A 24,885-nucleotide genomic window follows, 5' to 3' on the forward strand; every position below is an offset into this window, starting at 1 on the left:
ATATATATATATATATATATATATATATATATATATATATATATATATATATATATATATATATATATATGTATATATAGATGTCTATATATATATACAGCAAGTTCAACAAATATAATCATCTTCCATGGACAGGGAGAGCACACCAGTAGAATTAAATGTAAATGCTGGGATGAAGGTGAGGAGTTTACATGCTGCCATTCAAAGCCAGATCAACCTGTTTAAAGATTTTCATGCTGAACTGCTTTCTGTATCCCACAATCCACTGCAGCCCGGAGCATTCAGTCAGTAAATATTGACCGTAGTTGACTGTAAGTAAAATTTGTCCATAATAAGTTCTATATTCATTGTTTTTTATATTTCATTTGTACTGTGTCTGTAGGCGTTTACTTGACGTGATTTAAATCAACATTATCTTTTAAGGAACTGGACGTAGTCTAACATGCTGCTTTCTGTTTGTTACTGGAGCAAACTTCTGTTCACATCATTCTAACTTGTATGAATCGGTTCACTGGACTTTTCTGTGTTTATGGAGAAAAAAACATTTTATCAAAGCTTTACTGGGTAAAATACTGCAGTACTTTTCCAGTTTACTGACATATAACTACAGCTATAACCAGAAGAGGATTTTACTGTTGACTAATCTTAAGTGTTGGTTGAAAAACTGAACTTTGTTATTTTGTTGTTGTTGTCTTCCTCCTGTCTGCCACAGCTGATCCGTTACACAAACATTCTATAAATATTAAAGAAAGAAATATTACAGGAAGCCTTCAAAATAATCAGTTACACAGGTTATTTCTTCTTAAAGATGTATGAATGTTCATGTAATTTATCAAACTATTAAAAGTCTTTGACTTAAGTGACTTTTAGAGGAAGTTATTCATTCGGCTCTCGTGTCCAGAGACAAACTCTCTGCTCGGTAGAGACGTGATTCCCTGCTGAGACAAACGAGAAAACGTTTTCCATCCTCATCCTCATCCTCAGAGCTGCTCCTGACTGTCATGTATAGTTATACATGTTCAATAGCATAATAAGTATTTCACACAAACAAAATGAAGTTTTAGAAGTTAAAAAAATCATATTTTGAAGATAAACACATTAATCAGTACAATAAAAGGATAATTTAAAAAAAGGACAAACAACATTGTGGGCTGAATCTTTGTCTCTGATTGGCTCAGAGAAAACGTGACTGATTCCGATGAATCATTCGGACTTAACAAGTGGAAAAAGAACGGCTGAATGCACCTTTAACTGGGAGACGTGTGGAGGACGCTTTCCTTCAGAGGACGTGGAGAATCAAAAGACTAAAACGTCCCTCAGACCTAAATGAAAATGTGTGTTTCTCGTTGTTGTCACAGCAACAGTTGGGACTAATGTCAAAGGTCACATTAAGGAAGGTTGATTTCTGTGATTTCTCTTCTAACGATCAGTAACTGGTTCATCCAGAGGTCAGTCCACAAACCAAAGTCTCAGACATGGACTGTTCTCAGCTCAGACTGGACTTGTTGCTCCTGCTTTCTGCTCCTCCTGCTGTTGGTTCAGAGGCTGACCACTACAGGTCTTTGGCGATGCATCCATATATCTCGATGAGCTCGGGCCAATCCTCATATTTATTCTTTGTGCTGTCGTTCTTCAGGTACTGAAAAACAAACAACAGGAAGACGGTGCTGATTCTGATGCAACGACAACAAGAAAGCAGGAAAACATCTGTTTGTTTGTCGATTGATCGATTAGTTAATCGACAGAAAAACGATCTTCTGAAGTCAAACATTCTCCGGTTGCAGCTTCTTTATTTTGATGCTCCTATTTGTCTTTGTGTATATCTTTATATGTGATAGTTAAATGATTGTATTTAAGAACTGGACTGTTGGCCGAACACAACAAGCACCTCCGGCTGCAGGAAATGACATCAAAAGGCATTTTACAACATTAATTCATATTTTATCAAGAAAAGAATTGGTCAATTTATCAATAATGAAAGGAATAGGGACTTGCAGCCGTATTACTTAGCTAAGTTAGCCACGTAGCTAAGAAAGCACATTATTTTTAATGGTGGACCAGAGAAGAAGATGGATCAATATAAGGATCAGATCTGTGAGCTGTTACCTTCTCAAAGTTGCTCAGCACCGACACGTCCTTCCCACCAACAAACACCCAGTTATCTCGGAATCCCACTGACTTGATGTAAGAGCTTCCCAGTGCAGCGATCAGATTCCTCGCCTCTATAGTCAACCTGATCAAACGAGCAAACACACACAGGATCGATCAGCTTTAACTCCAACACGATCAATAATCAATAAGCTACTTTATTTGAGTTTTTTCAAATTCAGTCTTTTTACACACAAAACATACAAAGAGTTTATTCAATATGACGCTAAACTAAACTCAGCGACAGTTTATACAAGCACATCTGAAAACATTAGTCCATTAATCAATTTGTGGATTGACAAATAAATGTGACACTTATTAATGGTTGAAGTCATTTTTCCTGTAAAACATTTGCAGGTCCCAGATGTAATAATGTTAATGAATTATTAACAATGTTAATATGTAAATGAATAAGTATTGTGCTTAATATTGTTAATGTATTAGAAATAATGTTAATAATGTTTAATATAGTTAATATTGTTAATGTATTAGTGATAATGTTAATATTGTTTATGTATGATGTTAATAATCATAAATCGATGAGGTTTACTTTGATGAAGGCTCGTCGTAGGACGCCATCAGAACCAGAGATCCCGTCTCAATGCTCTCCAGGAACTCGATGAGAGGTTTCACCTCTGGAACACAAACATATCGTCATACTCTGAACTCTTTCCTGGAACACATGAAGATCCAGAACCACCTGGTAGAAGATCAGCGCCTACGTACCGCCACTATACATGTCGAAGTTCCCCGTCTTTATGACTCCTCCTGTTGTACCTGTTGAAGACAGAGACTTTAGAGACTCTCCTCTTTGGGGAGACGCTCAGAGAGAAACAGATGTTTGATGGTTCAACACTCACTGTTTGCGATAACAAGGTTTATTCCAATTCCAGCGTTGTTCATGACTGTTCCAAGAACCCTGAGGAGAGTTTGATCTACTGTAAAGACCAGCTGGCATCAACACGACAAGGAAGAGCAAACAAATCCAACGAGACCCGAAGGGGGACCAGGGGGACCAGGAGGACCAGAGGGACCAGAAGACCAAAAGAATAAGAAGAACCAGAGGACCAGAAGGACCAAAGAACCAGTGGACAACAAGGATCAGAGGTCCGGAAGGACCAGAAGGACCAGAGGGACCAGAGGACCAGAGGACCAGAGGGACCAGAAGGACCAGAGGGACCAGAGGACCAGAGGGACCAGAGGACCAGAAGACCAAAAGAATAAGAAGAACCAGAGGACCAGAGGACCAGAGGACCAGAGGACCAGAGGGACCAGAGGACCAGAGGAGCGTCACCAGCTGACTCAGTCAAACATGAGTTCATAGTTTAGATTTACTGGCTGAGATGAAAGCAGGAAGTGTTTGAGGGGGAAGTTTTTGGGTGAAACACCTACAGGTCGTTGTCGAGGCAGATCTTTGGAGCCAGGACGGTGGCGGCTCCACTCTGGACGAAGAAGCTGAAGAAATCCTCCGGACATTCTCTCTTCACGGCGCACGTTCCAGCTGGAGAGGAGACATTGATTTAACCCCCATCAACAGCTTCACTCCTCCATCCTGATCAGGTTGGATGATCACTGACCTTTAGAGGGCGTTGTGTTCTCACTGGACTTCTCTGGTCCTTCAGATAAAGAACGACGCAAATCCTCTGGAACAACAAGAGTTACAGTCAGACGTTATTTAAATAAACTGTCTGTGTTAGAGCTTCAAACACGTCTCTAATTCCCCAGTGATAGAATGTAACCAGGTTCTACTGCAGTACAAATCCAAGGTACTTGCACTTGCTAGAGTATTTCCATGTCGCTACTTTCTACTACTCCTCTACATCTCAGAGTAAATATTGTACTCTTTACTGTACTACACCTCAGAGGTACATATTGTGTCTTCACAGTGTGGTAGTAGTACTTTTACTGACACTTTGTCAGGTTACTTCTTTATGTGTTCTCTCTTCTTTGACTGCCGTCTTTCTGAAGGAGATGCAGCTGAGCTGACGTTATTGAGGCACTCAGTACATGAAGTTGTAATGAAGAAGATACTACTAAGAGTCTAAGTAGTAAAAGTTTATGATCAAAACAATGAGAGGAACTCAGGACTGAGCTATCGAACGTTACCTTTGAAGTCATTGAGTGGGCTGCCGTATTTCTGCAGGATGAGTGTCATAAAAACAACCGCTGGCACAGAAACCAGCAGGATCCTATAAACCTCTGCAGGAGACAAAGAGAGACATCAATCATCAAACATCAGCAGCTCCACCAGTCGGACTGGATGTCAACAGGATGGAGGGCTGAAGGACTCCAGTCCATCCGGTTACAGGAATCTCAAATGAGACACATTTCATCTGTTGCCAAACTGGATATAAAGACAAGAGGAAGAGAGAGAAGATCTTCTTCTAGAGATAAAACTGAATAGTTTGATCTTAATTAAGTCGCTTCGTTTTAAAGGTTCATGGAACAAATCAGGTTTTTTTAGGAAGAATTCTAAGAACAAGGGTGAAAGGTATTCTAAGTATGTGTGGAACTTAAAGTCTGTTATAATCAGCCAGTTTGAAGTGACCTTTCAAACAATCTTTGGGAAAGATACCGTGTGAGTCCACTGTTGTATATTCCTGTGTCTTTTCTATTTGAGCTCATTTGTATCGACTGTTTGACTCTTTTTGTCGTGAGCTTCTTTTATGTTTTCTTTAGTTAGCTGAAAACAGACCTGATAACATGCTGATCTAACGCCATCTCATATTGTTAACGCTCTTTTTAAAGCTCACAGTGACAGTTTATTCACATTACATAACTCCTTTCTTGACACACATGGACATACAGATGAAATAAAACTTGGTGACGTTTTATTTTTGAACCTTTTCTCCACCAGTCGTCTTTACTGTTGGATGCTTTCCTTCTTTGACGGTAACTCTAACGCTGTGTACACACGACTCATGATAACCACAGTGAGCCTTCGCTCTGTATCAATACAGGTCCATTAGTCATCCACACAGGAAACAAAAGGCCAGTTCTTTATTCATAAAACACAGACGTCAGCAGTTTAAAGTATAAATACGTCAGAGGTTAACCGTCACAAAATAAAACATGCTTATGCTACTCAAGGGGCCAATAAATCAATAATATAATAAATACTTATAAATGTTATTATTCATATCTTATTAATAAAATGTGTTAAAAAAATTAAATCACTGCCAGTTTTAATTAAACACTAAAACATTATTGAGACATGAACACATTAAGTTTGACACAGATTTAGAATACAAACAATAAACTCATGACGGCAGACACTCCTCAGCAACGTCATCAATAAGGAAGTAACTGCTGACATAAAACACACACACACACACACACACACACACACACACACACACACACACACACACACACACACACACACACACACACACACACACACACACACACACACACACACACACACACACTGAATGAAAAACTTACTTCCTTTGAAGATATATCGTTTCCCCATATTTGTTTTTCCTGTTAAAAAAAAAAGAAAGAAAAATGGAAAAGGATTAAGAATTGAGGACGGTCTTCATCATCTTCATCATCATCGCTGCTCACACCTGCTCATGTTGCTGAACAGGTGCAGCAACATGAGCAGGTGTGAGCTGCAGAAAAGTACTCAGATTACACAAAAAGTTAGCAACTAAAGAACATTGTCATTATCAATTAATAATAATAATTATTATCCTTCTTATTAAATATTTAAAAAAGACACACATCTGTTATTTTTAGCTCCGTTTTACTGATGAAAAATAAAGTTTCTGCTTGTTTTGTTTAATTCCTGCAGCTGCATCTGCTAGTTTTTGAGTGAACGAAATAATCTTTTAAAAATAAAAAATAATGTTTATTTTCACAATAAAATAATTTCCCAAATTTGAATCGTTTGTTTTGTCTGAAACCAAACCGGATCAGATGAGAGAAGAAGCAAATCTTCACGTTGGAGTTTTGAACTCTCTGCTGTCTGTTAATTAAATTATTAATAATTAAAGTTAATTAACGGTTCATTATCTGTCACTTGAATAACTGATTCATTTTTTTCCGCTCCAGTTGCAACACAAATGCAGAAAAATACAAATGAAAAGTCGACATTCATAGTTTTCTATAAAATATTAGAAAATCAAATCCACGTCTTGTTTCTTCAGTCCAGAACACAAAGATATTCAGTTAACCATCATATAACTATAACATATATCTATACATCTTATCTTTATAGATACATCAAATATATAATATGTAAATCAGAGACGAGACGAAACACACAAGGAGCTGGAAACGGGAAACGTTTGACAGAATGACTCAAATGATTCATTTTCTCATGAAAAATACTCTATTTGAAGTAAAGTAGAAAGTAAAATGTACCTGAAAAGTGTACTTGATACAGTACTACACACCTGTGCAGGTATTTGAGTTCCAGCTCCTCAGTGCGTCCTCTCCGTCTGCACATGAACACCAGAGGACATGAGAGGAACACAGAGAGCGGACTCACCCTCTCTCATGAGCCGCAGACAAACAGGCTGATCCGGTTCCGCCTTCCCAGAACCTGAGAACCAGTTTGCAACCTGCTGCACCAGGAGGGCCAGAGTCCACGCCGGCTATCTGCTGATGACATCATCACGGGAATGAGTGATATGTGAGTGATATATGAATTATATGAGTTATATGTGAGTGATATATGAGTTATATGAGTGATATATGAGTGATATATGAGTGATATATGAGTGATATGTGAGTTATATGTGAGTTATATGAGTGATATGTGAGTTATATGAGTGATATATGAGTGATATATGAGTTATATGAGTGATATGAGTGATATGTGAGTGATATGAGTGATATGTGAGTGAGGTCAGCCGTGTTATGAAGGTAAACATTAAAGCCCTGAAGTTAAACACACACACAGACATCACACCTGTACGGCTCTGAAATATGAATGCAATCATTAAACTAGTTCCTCTCCTGTTTGAATCAGCATTGACATACAGAGAGGAGGAACACATGCTGATCAGCTGACTGATGAGTGAGATTAATGAGTTTAATGAGTTTAATGAGTCCAAGAGATTCAAACTGAGGACCACTGAGGTTTTAAACAGTAATAACTTCATGATACTTACTTTAGTGCTTTCATGGATGATATCTGAACAGGCTCAAGTGTCAGTGCTCCTCTGGACTTCAGCTGCAAAAGATCACTTGAACAGACACAAAGCAAGCAGGAAGACTCTCAAAATGACCACGAAGAGACAGAAAACGACCATAAAAGAGACAAATTAACTACGAACATACATGAAGCAACACAGTTTTCTACTGCTGAGCTGAACAGTTCAGCTTTAAAATGTCGTTTTCCTTTTCTGTCTTGTTTTTGTTAAAAGGAAAACTCAATAAAACACATTTGAAAAACAAACTGCAACAGAAGCTGAAACAGTGTGTTGACTTTATGAAGAAGATTGTTCCTCACAGTCTGTTCATGACCGTCAGTGCTTCTTCACCATCTCATCACTTCATCTCGCTCTTTATTAAGTTTAGTTCATAGTTAAATAATCTTCACACAAAGTTCACATCTTCTCCCTGAACTTTCAACTGGAGCTTCATCGATCAACAGATCAATCAGAATCGTTTATGTGTAACAGAAATGACAAACATAGGTTTTTTTGCTTCTCTTATATTTAAATAAACTGAATAAATATGTTGAAGAAAAATCAGCAAATCTTCACGACTGACAATCAAACTGATGATTTGGTTCATTTTTGCTTGAAACACAAACTAATTATTGATTGTTGACATTATTCTTTTTTTGTGTGTAATTGTTGTAAAAAACATTAAAAGCTGCGTCACAAGAGCTCAAAGTGACGTTAATATCAGAAAACAAATGAGAAGCTGTCATGAAGATGAGGCGGCTGTGGCGTAGTGGAGAGCAAGGCAGTTCTCCAATCAGAGGGTCGGTGGTTCGATACCCGGCTTCGGCAGTCGATGTGTCCTTGGGCAAGACACTTAACCCCAAGTTGCTCCTGAAGGCCATCGGTGTGGACTGATGATGAATGTTAGTTAGAGTCTGATGGTGGCACCTTGATGGTAGCCTGTCATCAGTGTGTGAATGGGTGAATGATATGTAACATACTACTGACTGTAAGTCGCTTTGGAGAAAAGGTCTGCTAAATGACTGACTGTAAATGAAGATGAAACACCATTTGGCTGCTGTTTGGCTCCTCCCCCCGCTCAACAACAACATAAGCCCCGCCCCCCAGACAGACACCAACACACACTGCTGGAGGATCATTTTAGGATTAGTTAAATTATTAAAAGCTGGTGAAAGAAAGTAAATGTCTGGTCGATGGTTAGAAACCGTTTTAGGGTTTAGCCTCAGAGAGTGACCCAGATCAGTTAGAAAAGTTATTTATCAGCATCAACATTTTAATTAATAATAATTCATATTACTGGTTTATTTAAATACAGGAAACAGCCATCAGCGTGTTTTTTAACGCTCTGAGCAATAAAACTCTTCTTTGTAGCGTCCATGTTGTTTCCTCTTTATCTCTTAAAGCTCATGAACTCGTGACCTTCAGAGGAGCACCTGAACGCACCATTAGGGCCAAAACATATGGACGAACAGGAGAAAGTGGAAAAATATAAAATAAAGAAACACAACCTCCATATAGACAAACATTAGTGATAATGAAACTTTAATCTCATGTCGTACAAACGAGAGAAAGAGGAAAAGTCGCTTCAGTCTGTTCGGAGGAAACGGGTTAAAAATCTTCATGTTGCAGCAGACGGACTATTTTCTGTAAAACATTCAGAACAGCAGGAAGTGACGTCATGAGAGGAAGAAACAAACGCAGCTCCGTCCGCCGTCACGTTTAAATAAAAATAATACAAAAGAACAGCTTGTAAATAAATACAAAACAATGGGTGGAGCCCAAATAAACACTTGAATGAACATCAGTTTGTTTATGAGTCCAGTTTCTTTGTTCGGCTCCACGTCATTGGTCCAAAGTGGTCTACATCCCGGGTTGGTCTACGAACGGTGGTGGTCTACTGGTGACACTGGTTACCAGTAGACCACAGAGGTCTCAACAGGAAGAGCTGCACAATCATTCTTAACAGATCAATAATAATCTGTTTCTAATGTCAAACTGACGGACTGGAGTGGTTATAAAGACTCTTATCAGGAGCTAAAAGGCCACGTTCTGATTCTGTTCTTCAGGGCTGACGCTGGGTCTCGTGTGAAGGATGTAGAATGTTGAAGTTGTTCACTTTTCTCTGCGTCCTCCGGTTTAATAACAGAAAATAAAAGCTCTTCTGTCGGAGCTGATTGGACACTTTAAGGTCTGTGTCCGCAAAACGCCTTCTTATTTCTGGCAGAAATGCTCATGTTTCTATGACAACAACATGTTGACATATGACCACGGCTGTATGATGGACTGGCATCGCTCCGGTGCTTTGTATTAGATATTTGTGCTCCTATCTATTGTTCTGTTTTCTCCACGAGCACCAAACGTTTCTGCTTCGTTCTTTGAAGAGATGAGCTCGTCACCGATCTGCTCCCACAAACAGGGTTTTCTGTTTTTGTCATAATAGTGTGAAATAGAAAAGTTTAGGATTGAGGATGTTTTGGGAACAATTTAAAAAGAGACGCTGATGCTCAGAAGACTCTACGCTGCCAACACAAACCGCTGAGTGAAGATCTGCTCTGACCTCCTCTGCTGAAACGTCTACAGCCCAGAGCTCAGAGGAGACGTCCTCCAACACTCAACCACCAGCTGAGCTTTAGTCCAGACTAAACCAGACCCAGAAGTTCAGCCGGCTGTAAAGTGTTCTGCTCAGCATCTTGGTCATGATTCTTAAAAAACAAACTAATCTGAATCCAGATTGTTTATGTTAAAAACAGATATCTGGATCAATAACTCACATCCTACCTTAAACCAGCGTTTGAGGACGAGGTCACTAGTTCTGTGTGCAGCTCTCCTGTTGGAACCAGGACCAGCTCTGTGTGGAGACAGACCACGTCCAGGTCCAGACGTGTCTCTCCACAGCGGATGTCCAGGTCCACAGCCCCCCCCCCGCCGCATGCTGGTCTACATTAAAGCGTTGAGGTGTCCGGAGTGTCCCACAGAGTTCAGCATCAGGGCCCTCTGGTCCAGCACCTCCCTGTCCCGGCCCAGTGCTGCCCTCTCCTGCTCCACCATGGATCTGTCCCGCTCCACGGCCGCCCTCTCCCTCTCCAACCACAGCCGCTCCGCCTGCACCGCCGCCCGCTCCCTCTCCACCGCCGCTCGGTCTCTCTCCACCATCTCCCTCTCCCTCTCCAGCGCCGCCCTCTCCCTCTCCACCACCTCCCACTCCCTCTCCAGTCCTCCCAGCGGGCCCTCGCACGCCTCCGAGCTGCGCTGGTTCTGCTCGCCGCCGTCACCGAACGCCTCCTGTCCGTAGTCCGAGGAGGAGGAGGGGGAGGGGGAGGGGCGGGCCGGGACCTGTGTCTGGGGGCGGGGGAGGGGTGCTGCTCGTCGTCCTGGGTGACGGGGGTGAGGAGGGGGGCGCTGCTCGTCAGTCGGCCCTCCATGGCTTCATTCATCAGGTGAAACCACGGCCAGGAGGAGGTGCTGTCTGCTACATTCTCCATCCCAACAGGAGGGTACTTCAGGTCCTACAGAGGAGGAGGAGGAGAGGGAGAGAAAGAGGTCAGGAGGAGGAAAAGGAGGAGAAACACTACAGCGAGCAGCTGTTTTACTGATGAAACTAAAGATCTGTGTTTTTAAAGATCTACATCTTCAGTAGGAACCAATGAGACACAGCCAGGAAGTCAGACAGTGTTGAGGGACGGACCAACATGTTGCATAAAACAACACCAGTCTGATCTTTAACTTACAGACAGGAAGTCAGTGAACTAACCTTGTATCTCCTCTTCAGATTGTCCCATTTCTTTGCCATCTGGTAGGTGGAGACTTTACCCTGCAGCCCCAGTTCCTTCAGGATGGCTCTGAGAGACAGATGGACAGATTACACATCTGCAGCACAGACTACACATCTGCAGCACAGACTACACATCTGCAGCACAGACCATCTATCAGCACACATCTTCTTACTTCCAGGCAGCTTTGGCAGCGTTTCTCCTCCCGGTGAACAGAGTCTCGTTAGCAGCTCGGAGCTGGATCATCCTCCTGGTGTCCTGGTCCGTCACTGTGGGAGACAGACAGGTGTAAATAAACAGATGAGGAGGAGGAGGAGGAGGAGGAGGAGAGAGGAGGCAAAGACAGCTTTCAACCTGGTGGAGGATAAAGTGAGTGATTACCAGAAACACTCTCTGCTGATGACTCATGGTCTTCCTGTTGTTGGGATATTCTCCAGCAACGATAATCGTCCAGTCGGCTGCTTTGCTTTTACCCGGTAATTATTAAATACAGTCTGATAAAACAACCACATACCTTATGCTGCTGAAGAAGACGAGGCCAACTTACTTTTATAAGAGAGGTCAGAGGGCGTTGAACACTCCTCTCCGCTGGCGTCGATGTAGGTCACATTCCCATCGGCCTCGGCGGTGTCCCCCCCCACCATGTTCTCCAGCTCTGACACGCTGCTCCTCTCCGCCATCAGACAGTCTCTGTCGGGGGGAGGAGACGAGACAAAGACGCCGTCCTCCTCGCTGCTCCAGACGGGCGTCACTCGGGGAGCTTTGCCCGCCAGCCGTCCCTCCAGAGCGTCGGTCATCAGCTGGAACCAGGGCCAGGAGGCGGGGTTAGTCTGGGCCTCCATCCCCCGAGGAGGAAACTTCAGGTCCTGGACACAGAGACACAGACACACAACACACATTTTTACAGTTGATCAGCTGTAAGAAATCGTCAGAGAGGATGGAAGTCGAGGATGTAGAAATGTAAATAGTTGAATGTATAAAGCACTTGGAGCAGAACTTTATATTACAGAGAATAAAGAACACAGAGAGAAATGTGACAGGAGAGAAAAAATGCCCCCAAACTGCTTTAGGGGTTCAGAGGGTTAAACAATAAATTGATTATCAAAACTGGATCTGGCTCCGCCCACATCCAATATGTTCCAGGGGACTTTTAGTATTTAATTATAAAAACATCTTAAAGTGACCACGTCTCTGATTCAAAGTGATCATATAAGCAGATGTCCTTTTATTTCTCATGGAGCTAAATGACAATAGTATATTTATTACATAAATATAAAGTAATGAAACGGACAGCTTCTCTATTTACTGGATATTAAACACAGAACAGCTGTTTCAAAGCTGCTTCACAGTTTGTTTTCTGTTTCTTTTTGTTTATCATGACTTTGATAAATAAAAACGTCTGTGTATGAAAAATAAGAATCAAAAGGTCGGAGTCTGTTAAAGATATTTCTCATTGCTCTTATCTGAACAGGTAACACTAACGGCTCCAGATCAGGTGAGACAGGTGGAGGTCGTCACCTTAAACTTGGTCTTCAGGTTGTCCCACTTCTTGGCGACCTGGTCAGGTGTGATCTTCCCCGTCAGACCCATCTCCTTCACGATCCCCCTGTGGACCAAACCAGACCCATCAATGACACAGAAACCAGGACTACTCACTACGTAGACTTTAGGGACCGCTGGATGATGATGATTGGTGTCATAAATAATGAAATAATAAGAAATCATTAATAGTTTAGTCACAGATCATCACAGATTGAAGAGGTTCTACGTTGTGCTCCTGTACCTCCAGGCCGGCTTGGCAGTGTTCCTCCTCCCCGTAAACAGAGACTCGTTAGCAGCTCGTAACTCAATTAGTCGCCTGGTGTCTTCTTCTGCCACTGTAACGAAGGTCAAAGGTCAAAAACTCAATTATAGTTCTGACTTTAGAGTTAGCCTTTAACATAATGTCCATCATTTCTTACGTTTGTAAGTGAACTCGGCCATCCGCTGCAGATCTCCCAGAGACGACGACCCGTTCTTGTCTTCGTTGTCGACCAGCAGGTCCATCTCCGACTCCGTCAGGAACTCGGCCATCCCCCCTCGGCTGCGTCGGGCTCGTTTCTTGGGCGTCGGCGACAGCGGCTCGCAGTCCTCGTCTTCGTCCTCCACGATGGGCGTGAGGATGGGCGCCGCCCCGACGAAGCGGCCCTCCATGGCGTCGTTCATGCGGTAGAACCAGGGCCAGGAGCTCGGGTTGGTCTCCACGCCTCGAGCGGGAAACTTCAGCTCCTGGTAGAGACAGAAAGCTCTACAGATCGTCCACAGAGGGACCTTATCCTCCTGTCGACACTCTGCCACCGTGACCCAACGACTCACAGCCACGCCGCTGCGTCTCTACACCATCAATTCATTATCCGCTTTAGTGGTTTGTGTTTAGAAAGTGACGGCAGGAAGTTAGCCGTCGAACATCAGGCCTCACGCAAGAACCTCTTGATGCCTAAATGCACTGAATGCTCCCGACACAGGTGTTTAGAAGTAAACTAATATATCGTTTAAATGGACAAACATGCACCAATCTGCTTTATACTCTCACCTTGTTTGGATTTTGGAGCTTTACATTAGGACTCAGGGACCAAAGCTGCACTATCAGTTTGGAGAAAGGTAAAAGGAATAAACAGCTACAGATTTTCACCCAGAGGACGATATCTTAATAAAGACATACATTATTAATTCATTATTATTATACTACTGTGGCTTTTACGGATTAAAAAGTTGCCTGTTGTAGGTCACATCAGCTGTCAGTGGTTTGAGTTCTCTCTGCAGGATGATGTCAAAGATAGTTTATGAGGTAAGAAGCTTCACTCCGTTTGATGCCCGCAGAGCTCCTTCAGAGCATCAACTACTTATTGCTTTCAGTGCGTTTGGATCTTTATCAGAGTTTTTCCAATCAGTCTTCTTTGACCGATTGATTCAAGTCAGATTCACCAAACTCTCTGAACTCACTGGTTACAACTCAACAAATTTAATTCTCAAGAATTTATAATTAGAAGAGTCGATCGTCAGATAATTAAATCAACCATTTTTCAGTGTCAAACGTTTGATCGTTCCATCTTCTCATATATGAGGATTTGCTTCTTTTTCCTGTTTACATTGATCAGACTTCAAATTTATTTTGGTTTTGAACTGTTGTTCAGACAAAACAAGAGGTGAGGACATCAGATTAGACAATAGGAAATTATGATGAGCTTTTGTCACTGTTGTGCAGATGTTTTACAGACAAAATTAAAGAAATAACTAAATATTATCAGCGGATTAATAAATAGTTAAGTTATTGTGCCCTAACCCTTTGCATAATCCAAACCCCCAAATAAATCTACCTGGTCCGTCCTATTTATGGTCATGTTTCAACAGAATGGTTATCTGTGAGTAAAAGAAGGCCAGAGTCTCAAGTTGTGTTTTCAGAAATCTGCATATGAAAACAGAACTCATTCTTCAGAGTCATTAGGACCTGAATGATAAATGACTTATTCATTTTACTCTTGAAAGCACGTTCTGCTGTGAATAGTTTGAATGATGATGAAGTTAATCTTGAATTATGAGCACAGCCGTCAGCTCTCTTAAATCTCTCTCTCAGTTGGGTCGAGTCGATCTTTGCATGAAGCCCAGAATCTCTCAAACAGAGACGTCACTGTGAGTCTTGGATCGGTGGTCTGAGGAGCTGGAGGGGGTCGGACCTGGACCTGGACTTACCTTGTATCTCCTCTTCAGGTTGTCCCACTTCTTTGCCAGCTGATCCGTGGTCAGCTTCCCCTGCAGACCCAGCTCGTACAGGATGGCTCTGAAAGAAACCAACACTCAGGTTGAATCCAGGACTGAAGACCGTGACGAAGAGCGAGAGGAAAGAGAGTTTAGTGTTTCTTAAAAACACATTTATGGAAAGTAATAAAACTTGTAAACAATGAAAATAAATCATCATCTCTGACACAGAAAACGTGTAAGCGACTATTTTAATAGTTTTTCAAGCAAAAGCAACAAACATTTAGAAGTTTCTAGCTTCTCAAATGTGTGAACTTGAGAGGAGCCATCTGAAACTCACCTCCAGGCCGGTTTGGCTGAATGTTTCCTGCCGGTGAACAAAGCTTCGTTGGCAGCTCGAAGTTTGATCATTCTCTCTGTTTCTGGTTCCGTCACTGGGAACGAGAACAACAGATTTAATGCTGAGTGCTAAAAACAGGAGGAAGAAAGAGGAGGAGGAAACAGGAAGAAGACAGAGGAGGAAGGAACAGGAGGAAGAAAGAGGAGGAAGGAACAGGAGGAAGAAACAGGAGGAGGAAACAGGAAGAGGAAGAAAGAGGAGGAAGGAACAGGAGGAAGAAACAGGAGGAGGAAACAGAAGGAGGAAACATGAGGAAGGAACAGGGGGAGAACCTACTTTTATAGGAGCACTCGCTCATCCTTCTCCAGCCCATGGGGACTCCCTCAGCAGGAGGAGCCTCGTTGTGGCCCCCCCCGTCGTCCCCGCCGGCCTCCTGATTCACCGTGTCGTCCATCTCGGTCTTGATGAGGAACTCCAGGATGTCGGTGTTCTCCTGGCTGTGGTTGTTCTGGAGGCTGCAGCGGTGTCCGGCGTTAGCGGCGGCCTCCGGGCTCAGCACCAGGCTGCTGTTGTAGAGGCGGCCGTGCATGGCTTCGTCCATGATGTGGAACCAGGGCCACGACTCCACCACCCCCCCGATGCTGTCCTGACCCTGGTACGGCTGCTTCAGGTCCTGGAAGACCACAGCAATACTTAGAGACACTCTTAAATGTGGTTTAACTGATCCAGGCTTAAATAATCCTGTTAGATTATCCAGCTAACCTGGATGTTGAACCACAGCTAAAGGTTTGATTTGTTAACCCTTAATCAAGTTGTATTGATTAACAGTGCGCTCTTATTTTGAAATAGAGAAAACGCTGACTGATGTTTTGTGCATGAATTAACCAGATTTAATTGAATGATCACATTATTTAAGGTGGGGCAATCTGAAAATAAACTAACCCTAACCCTCTAAAATCTAACCCAATACACAATACTAACACTCACGTGTCTAATCTGAATGGAGGTCAACAGACAAGACGTTCTGCTGCTCCAGGTAAACAAACACACAGATGCTTTTCAAGAACTTCACTGCTCACCTTGTATTTTGTTCGCAGGTTATCCCATTTTTTGGCGATCTGGTCCGCTGTGAGCTTCCCCTCCAGACCGAGGCCCTTTAGGATGGTGCTGAGGAAGAGAGGGGAGGAAGAGGGGGAGGAAGAGAGACGAGGAAACAGAAGAGGATAAGGCAGGAGGAAGAGACGGGAGGAAGAGACGGGAGGAAGAGACGGGAGGAAGAGAGAGAGGAAACAGGAGGATAAGGAGGAGAAGAGACGGGAGGAAGAGACGGGAGGAAGAGACGGGAGGAAGAGACGGGAGGAAGAGACGGGAGGAAGAAGAGAGGAGGAAGAAAGGAAGAAGAAAGGGGTGGAAGAGAGAGGAGGAAATAGCAGGAGGAAGAGAGAGGAGGAGGAGGAAGACAGGAAGAAGACACAGGAAGGAAGAGGAAGAGAGAGGAGGAAGAGAGAGGAGGAAGAGACAGCAGGAAGAGACAGAGGAAGAGAGAGGAGGAAGAGAGAGGAGGAAGAGACAGCAGGAAGAGACAGCAGGAGGAAGAGAAGAGAGAGGGAAGAGAGAGGAGGAAGAGAGCAGGAAGAGACAGCAGGAAGAGAGAGGAGGAAGAGAGAGGAGGAAGAGACAGCAGGAAGAGAGAGGAGGAAGAGAGAGGTGGAAGAGACAGCAGGAAGAGAGGAGAGAGGAGGAAGAGAGAGGAGGAAGAGACAGCAGGAAGAGAGGAGGAAGAGAGAGGAGGAAGAGACAGCAGGAAGAGAGGAGGAAGAGAGAGGAGGAAGAGAGAGGAGGAAGAGAGAGGAGGAAGAGACAGCAGGAAGAGAGAGGAGGAAGAGAGAGGAGGAAGAAGCAGTAGGAGGAAACAGGAAGAATAAACAGGAAGAAGACAGGAGTCAGCTGAGAGGAACACTCACATACACACGATGTGATGAAGTACTAACATCACACTGAAAAAACATCAGTTGCAGTAAAGTTTTGAAGTAATTTTCTGTCAATGGACGACTTGATCAATGGACTGATTGATTGACTGACTAATGGTTTAAGGTGTACTTAAACCATAAATCATATTTAATAAACTCTTCACATGGAGCTCAGACTACAGAACAGTGTTTGGGTTGGGTGCTGGTACTTCTGGTCCTACCTCCAGGCTATCTTGGCCGAGTTCCTCTTCCCCGTGAACAGAGCCTCGTTGGACGCCCTGAACTCGATCAGCCTCTTCACGTCCTCCTCCGTCACTGCAGAGGGGTCAGAGGTCAGAGGTCAAAGGTCACCTTTCATATGTCAACATGCTGAAACCTCCAGCTCACAGTCCTCTGGTGTCACCCAGTCAACGCTCTGCACTGGGAAGACGGGTTTTGAGTACACTGGACACTGGGAACACTGGGAACAATGGACACACTGGGAACACTGGAAACACTGGACACACTGGGAACACTGGAAACACTGGAACACTGGACACTGGGAACACTGGACACACTGAGAACACTGGACACTGGGAACAACACAGTACACTAAAAACAGAGGACACTGGGAACATTGGAAACAAACACTGGAAACACAGGGCACTGGGAACAGTGGAGACTGAAAACACAAACACTGGGGACACTGAAAACACTGGGAACACTGGGAACACGGGAAGACTGGGAACACAGGACACTGGGAACACTGAACACACTGGCCACTGGGAACACAGGGAACACTGGACACTGGGAACACAGAACACTGGGAACACAGGACACTGGGAACACTGGGAACACAGGACACTGGGAACACTGGACACTGGGAACACTGGGAACACAGGACACTGGGAACACAGGACACTGGGAACACTGGACACTGGGAACACAGGACACTGGGAACACTGGGAACACTGGGAACACAGGACACTGGGAACACAGGACACTGGGAACACTGGGAACACTGGACACTGGGAACACTGGGAACACAGGACACTGGGAACACTGGGACACTGGGAACACAGGACACTGGGAACACTGGACACTGGGAACACAGGACACTGGGAACACTGGGAACACAGGACACTGGGAACACTGGACACTGGGAACACAGGACACTGGGAACACTGGGAACACAGGACACTGGGAACACTGGACACTGGGAACACTGGACACTGGGAACACAGGACACTGGGAACACTGGACACTGGGAACACAGGACACTGGGAACACAGGACACTGGGAAAACTGGACACTGGGAACACTGGACACTGGGAACACAGAACACTGGGACACTGGGAACACAGGACACTGGGAACACTGGGAACACAGGACACTGGGAACACAGGACACTGGGAACACTGGACACTGGGAACACAGAACACAGGTTTGACCCCACCAGGGTCTCTTACTTTTATAGGAGTTTTCTGAGAAGTGTTGCAGCGGGTTCAGGGCTGAATCCATAGTGACCATGAAGGAGACCAGGTCTGGACAGGACTCCAGGAGGAGGAGGAAGAAGAGGAAGGAGCAACAGGAAGGAGGAAGAGGAGGAGGAAGAGGAAGGAGGAAGAGGAGGAGGTGTCCTGGCCCTCAGGCCCGATGCTGTCTGTCCCCCGGCAGCTCTCCTCTGTCCCGCTTCAGGTCTCCTCCTGGACCGTTAGCCGTTAGCTGTTAGCCGTTAGCTGCTAGCTGTTAGCCGTTAGCAGCTAACTGTTAGCCGTTAGCTTAGCCTAAACAACACGCGCACGCGGGGCCGCGCCTCCCGTGTCCGTGCGTGTGCGTGTGCGCGGGGCCGCTGGTGTCCTGGTCTCGGACCGGAGGAAGCATCCCGTCCTCAGGGTGCGCTCGATCTCACGCTGGAGCCGCTTCCGTCAGGTGACCTGCGCCGGGGGGGGCGGGGCTAACGGGCCCTTCAAAATAAAACTATGAAGAACGACAGAAGAGACGAGGAGCACCTCAGCCTCAGGACCAACATCAGACCAGCCTGTGACACACTGGAGAGTATAGTCTGCTCAGATGAGACCAACATGGAGCTCTTTGGAGGCCATAACACACACCATGTTTGGAGGCCAAATGGCCCAAAAACACCAGACCAACAGTGAAGTTTGGAGGTGGAACATCATGGTGTGGGGCTGTTTTTCAGCATACGGCACTGGCAAACTTCATATAATTGAAGGAAGGATGAATGGAAAAATGTACCGAGACATTCTTGATAAAGATCTGCTGCCATCTAGCAGGATGATGAAGATGAAACGAGGGTGGACATTTCAGCAAGACAATGATCCCAAACACACAGCCAAGGAAACTCTCCATTGGTTTCAGAGAAAGAAAATAAAGCTGCTAGAATGGCCCAGCCAATCACCTGACCTGAATCCAATAGAAACTCTATGGAAAGAACTAAAGATCAGAGTTCATAGAAGAGGCCCAACACGGAACCTTCAACATCTGAAGACTGTTTGTGTGGAAGAATGGGCCAAAATCACACCTGAGCAATGCATGCCACTAGTTTCTCCATACAGGAGGCGTCTTGAAGCTGTCATCACCAACAAAGGCTTCTGTACCAAGTATTAAATACATTTCAGTAAGCGTGTTCAATACTTTTTCCCTGTGTCATTCCATTTTATTACACATAACTTAATTTCTGAACTTATTTGTTTGGTTTTCTTTGTATGTATGGATTACTTGGGTTGTTACCGACATCTGGTGAACATTTCATGTCAATAGCACCTTTAGAAATATATTTACTGAGAGAAATGGTGACGTGTTCAATACTTATTTTACCCGCTGTATGTATCAACAGTCTATGATATACTACATACATAATGAGCAGTTTCCTGAAGAGTGGAATCTTACAAATCAGCGAAACCTTTTTAAAAAGAGGTTCGAGGCTTTTATTTTGACACATACTGTTTTCATACAGTTTACTTTCTGGAATTGTGTACATTTGTTGTATTTGCAGTCTTGCACTTTCCCTCCTGATAAATAGAGCTTTATAAAGCGTGTTAGACTAGTATTTATATTCTATTTGTCTTTTGTTGCTTTACAGGATTTAAAGGGCTGCAGCCTGGTTCGTGCTTCATCTCTCTGAATGTTACAGAAACCATAAAAGCTTCTCTGTTGATCCACTTCTTCTCTCCAGCAGCAGCAGTCAGGGTCATTACACTTCTGTCAGTTTATTCAGATTTTTAGTGGAAAGATGTCTTTTTTGGGACAAACTGAATCCACAGCATCACTGTTATGAAACTAAGGTCAACTTTAGACTGGGACAACAATGATGGTGTTAATGTGAGATGATGTAAACAAAATCAGTGGAGGTGATCAGATTGTGTGATGTCTGTTGTGTTCATTTAGTTTTTGCAGCTTATTGATCATCTCTGCTGTTTATATTTTGTTTTATTTGCACTTGTACTGTAACAAGCTGCACAATAATTCCCCTCCCTGGATAAATACACTTTGATCTTATCTTGTGTTTGTGTGGTGGATCGTAGCGCTAACAGGAAAAAGGTACATGAGAGCAGAGACGCTTCTGAGCCGCTCTGCAAACAACAAACAAGAACACAGAGCAGTTAAAGCATCGAACGAACTGCAAAAGAGGAAGAGAGGAAGAGGAGGAGAGGAAGGACCGGTATCGTGGCTGTGGAAAGCTGCATTAATGGACGTGTCTCACAGTGAGATGTGGGACCACCGTTTTAGATTTTAGGCCAAAGATGCCACTACGTTTCTCTCCATGATTATGAACTTCCACCTTAGAACGCCCAGAGTGACACAGAGGAAGGAAATGTTGTTTGTACACCAAAGCAGAAGAGTCTTTATTGACACTGACATGAGGAACAGAAAGAGTTAGTCAGAGGTCCATATCTGTCCTTCGTCAAGTGAGATCTCTCTCCAACACAGAACTGAGCTTCCTCCGCTCACAGCTTCTCAACAAGCCTCTGGAACAAACACACCAGTCTCTGTCTGGTCTCCAGCTGGTCCGGATCCAGGTCTGCAGACATCAGTCTCTGGTAGAACCTGCTCTGTAGCACCACCTCCTTCTCTGTGGTCACCTCCGCCTGGTGTCCGTCCACGGCCGGCCCCTCCCTCTGCAGGACGGCCCTCTCTCTCCTCAGCAGCGCTCGCTCTCTCTCCAAATCCTCCCTGGCTCTCTCCAGAAACACTCGGTCTCGGTCCAGAAAGGCTCGGTCTCTGTCCAGAAAGGCTCGGTCTCGATCCAGAACCACACGGTCTCGATCCAGAACCCCTCGGTCTCTTTCCACGGCCGCTCTGTCTCTTTCCACGGCCGCTCTGTCTCTCTCCACAGTGGCCGTGTCTCTGTTCAGCATCTCTCTGTCTCTCTCTAAAGCGATCAGCTCTCTGTCAAACTCGGCCTGCTCTCTCTCCAGAGCTCTCCACTCTCTCTGCAGCTCGACCAGCCTCCCGTCGGCCTCCCTGTCCTCCGTAACGGCGAGGCCGGAGGAGGCCGGCGTCTTGTTGGTCTCGAGGGTGCAGTCGGGCAGTAAGGTGGCGTAGAGGACGGTGGTCTGGGTTTTGTTTATGGCAGCGTTCTCAGCCTCTGGTCCTCTCAGACGATCTCTGTGATGTCCGTCTGGGACAAACTCAGCAGGTGACTCGGTTCTGCTCTCGGCCTCGACGCTCCCGCATGCTTCGATCCCGCTGAGCTCCATGACGTCCTCCAGAGCTCCCATCTCAACCGAGCTCAGTCCAGTAAAAGACACTTCTGTTTTGGGAGGATGAGGAGGCGGCGAGTTGGCGGCCTCCTCCTCGTCCTCCCTAGGCGGGGACGGACGGACAACGCTGGCGGTCCCGGCCAGCTGGCCGTTCATGGCCTCGTCCATGAGGTAGAACCAGCGCCAAGATCTGGTCTGGGTCTCCATGCCCACTGGAGGGTTCTTCAGAGCCTACAGGGGACGGATCATTAGTATATAGAACTTTATTTAAATCCAGACAGCAGCAGCTCATAGAACATGAAGCACTTATGGACTTATCTTATCTTAACCGATAAAAAGGTTTGTTTGTTCATGTTGTTGTGTGACTTTGAAAGGGTGAGTTCAGATTCACCAAAGTCACAACACAACACATACAAACAAATAAAAGAGGCATTACTGTTTTTTGTCAATGGAGTCCGGTGTCTTTGAAGAGAGCATACAAACAGTTCCCAATGAGAAGGTGAGTCTGACAGCCAGGTGAAGAGGTGAGAATATTCTAAATATAACTGATATAGAATTAACTTTATAAGAATCATCATTTTACATTACATACATGAAGTTTGAATTTACCCATCCTACACTATTTTTAGGAACAATGGGCTGCTGTGAAGCGTCCGGGCTGGACACTTGACATGTGGACTATAAGAGCCAGGGATCGAACTACCAACCTTGTGGTTACAGGATGACCCGCTCAACCCCATGAGCCACAGCCGCCTACAGGGATCTAAAATCCCTTTTGCTGATGCCAGCGTTATGAGAACATGAGAACCATTTCTGTGATAATCAAATCTAAAGTGAAACACAAGACATTCCTTGGACTTGATCAGTTCTTTAGGAGGATTGAGGTCATGTGATTTGGCTGCTTTGCTGTGAGAGGTAGTGAGGTCTTTTCCTAGACATTAATACTTGGTTGACTCCAAAAGTAGATTAAGTTTCCTTCCTCCTTCCACTTTACATTCCTCACTTCTGCCCCCATCCACAGCAGTACGTAGCTTTACTCCCCTACTGGTCCTCCTGTCGGTCTCTGCTGTAGTAAAACTCTGACTGTGGAGAAGAAGCTCATACATCTTTACTTTTAAACATCACTGCCGTCTCTTTAAGTCCATCCCACAACACGTTAACCCCCAGCAGCTCAGCACCTTCACAGTCTTGATGTGATGACAATGAACATGTCACACTGTGTAAGTGTGACAATAAACGAGAACAGCCAGACTGACCCTGTACTTTTCTTTCAGGTTGTTCCACTTCTTCTTCATCTGCTGAGCGGTCAGCACTTTCTGCATCCCCATCTCGTTCCTGATGGCCCTGCAGGAGAGGAGAGAGTTCACCGTCAGAGATGAGGATCAGATGAACAGGATCCTGAATGTGGTCTGGGACCAGACCAGACTGACCTCCAGCCTCTCATGGCAGAGTTCTTCCTTCCTGTGAAGATGTCGGCGTTGGTGGCACGGAGCTGTATCATCAGCCTGATGTCTCCGTCTGTCACTATGGAAACACATCATCATCATCAGCATCATCCTCATCATCCTCCTGACATCATTTAGGTTTTCACTATGATCTCCAAAATCATTTGTCTCCTTCTGAGCTGTTAAAGACAAAGACTTCAGTATCTGTAACTAAGCAACAGGCTCATCTGTCACAGTTTACATCAGACTCAACTCTAAATTCATGCAAATAAAACAATCTATTTATAACTTTATAACTCATCAACTCAACTAAAACATATTTTGTTTTATTCTCACTGTGCGACTCAACTGGTATTTGAATATATATCCTTAAATATTTTGAAAGCAGGATTTAAACTTGTTTGACTCAAAGCTGCACCCATGACAGGGTGTACAGTCTGATCACATATCTGCCTCATAATAATAATAATAATAATAATAATAATAATAATAATAATAATAAAACTCAACCAGTGAGAATAACAAGCAACATGTTGCTCAACTCCTTCACCCTGAAGCAACCTTATCTAAATGTTTTATTGTGGTGGACAACCAGTTTAATAACGGCTGTCTGTCAGAGGATAAGAACTCATCCTCAGCGTGGAGATTATGGGATGTCTCATTTAGACTATTGGCTGGAAACACTGGTGTCCATGTTTCATCTCAACCTTCATGTTTCAGTTTGTTTAGATGTTTACTGTGCAGCTGCCTGTTCTTACCACTGACCATAAGAACCATCATGACGTTATTAAACCTCTGATCAGCACAACATCAAGAACATTAAGAACAACACTAAGAACAACACTAAGAACAACATTAAGAACACTAAGAACAACACTAAGAACAACATTAAGAACAACACTAAGAACAAGAACAAAGAACACTAAGAACAACACTAAGAACACTAAGAACAACACTAAGAACAACACTAAGAACAACATCAAGAACAACACTAAGAACAACACTAAGAACAACACTAAGAACACTAAGAACAACACTAAGAACAACATCAAGAACAACACTAAGAACACCACTAAGAACAACACTAAGAACACTAAGAACAACATTAAGAACACTAAGAACATTAAGAACACTAAGAACAACATTAAGAACATTAAGAACATTAAGAACACTAAGAACATTAAGAACACTAAGAACATTAAGAACACTAAGAACATTAAGAACATTAAGAACACTAAGAACATTAAGAACACTAAGAACATTAAGAACATTAAGAACACATTAAGAACACTAAGAACATTAAGAACATTAAGAACAAGAACATTAAGAACACTAAGAACATTAAGAACATTAAGAACATTAAGAACACTAACACTAACTAGAAGCAGTGTTTTCATGCTTAGCTAGCTTTAGCATCTCTAGCACAACAGCAGGTAACAAATGAAATGTTTCACTAAAACAACGTTAGCGGGGAGTGTTTTCACAAAGACTGATATAAATATGAACTTCTTAGTAAATAAACATGTTGAAGTCTCTTTACTTCTGTACGCGTTCTCCATTTTTGCCATTTTGTTTTATTTCTTTTCACGCGTTCAGCTCCTCCCTCCAAAAGACCCAAAACATCCGGTGG

General features: G+C 43.9%; 3 protein-coding genes across 3 annotated transcripts; all 3 read right to left on the bottom strand.

The window, feature by feature from the left end:
• Window positions 1-1,268: 1,268 nt before the first annotated feature.
• zgc:101783 (uncharacterized protein LOC447883 homolog) lies at window positions 1,269-10,223 on the bottom strand. The gene is made up of 11 exons (XM_054620532.1): window positions 10,071-10,223; window positions 6,647-6,756; window positions 6,520-6,596; window positions 4,255-4,347; window positions 3,726-3,791; window positions 3,541-3,649; window positions 3,009-3,067; window positions 2,875-2,925; window positions 2,699-2,783; window positions 2,107-2,233; window positions 1,269-1,639 (listed from the first exon to the last, which is right to left on the bottom strand). The coding sequence occupies exons 1-11, from the start codon at window positions 10,221-10,223 to the stop codon at window positions 1,553-1,555; spliced, it is 1,017 nt and encodes a 338-aa protein (XP_054476507.1). The 3' UTR covers window positions 1,269-1,552.
• On the bottom strand, window positions 8,626-19,017 carry LOC129108744 (uncharacterized). The gene is given in 14 exon segments (XM_054620653.1): window positions 8,626-10,615; window positions 10,618-10,798; window positions 11,044-11,131; window positions 11,238-11,331; window positions 11,610-11,928; window positions 12,581-12,668; window positions 12,846-12,939; window positions 13,024-13,330; window positions 14,792-14,879; window positions 15,138-15,231; window positions 15,474-15,810; window positions 16,217-16,304; window positions 17,329-17,422; window positions 18,556-19,017. Coding segments are annotated over 14 exon segments (2,310 nt in total). The 5' UTR covers window positions 18,608-19,017; the 3' UTR covers window positions 8,626-10,229.
• An 822-nt stretch (window positions 19,018-19,839) lies between these two features.
• Window positions 19,840-24,885, bottom strand: LOC129108728 (uncharacterized). Its single transcript, XM_054620633.1, has 4 exons — window positions 24,796-24,885; window positions 23,241-23,334; window positions 23,067-23,154; window positions 19,840-22,041 (listed from the first exon to the last, which is right to left on the bottom strand). Exons 1-4 carry the CDS (start codon window positions 24,821-24,823, stop codon window positions 21,055-21,057), a joined length of 1,197 nt encoding a protein of 398 aa, XP_054476608.1. The 5' UTR covers window positions 24,824-24,885; the 3' UTR covers window positions 19,840-21,054.

Source organism: Anoplopoma fimbria, chromosome 19 (genome assembly GCF_027596085.1).
Source record: "Anoplopoma fimbria isolate UVic2021 breed Golden Eagle Sablefish chromosome 19, Afim_UVic_2022, whole genome shotgun sequence".
Taxonomy (NCBI): domain Eukaryota; kingdom Metazoa; phylum Chordata; class Actinopteri; order Perciformes; family Anoplopomatidae; genus Anoplopoma; species Anoplopoma fimbria.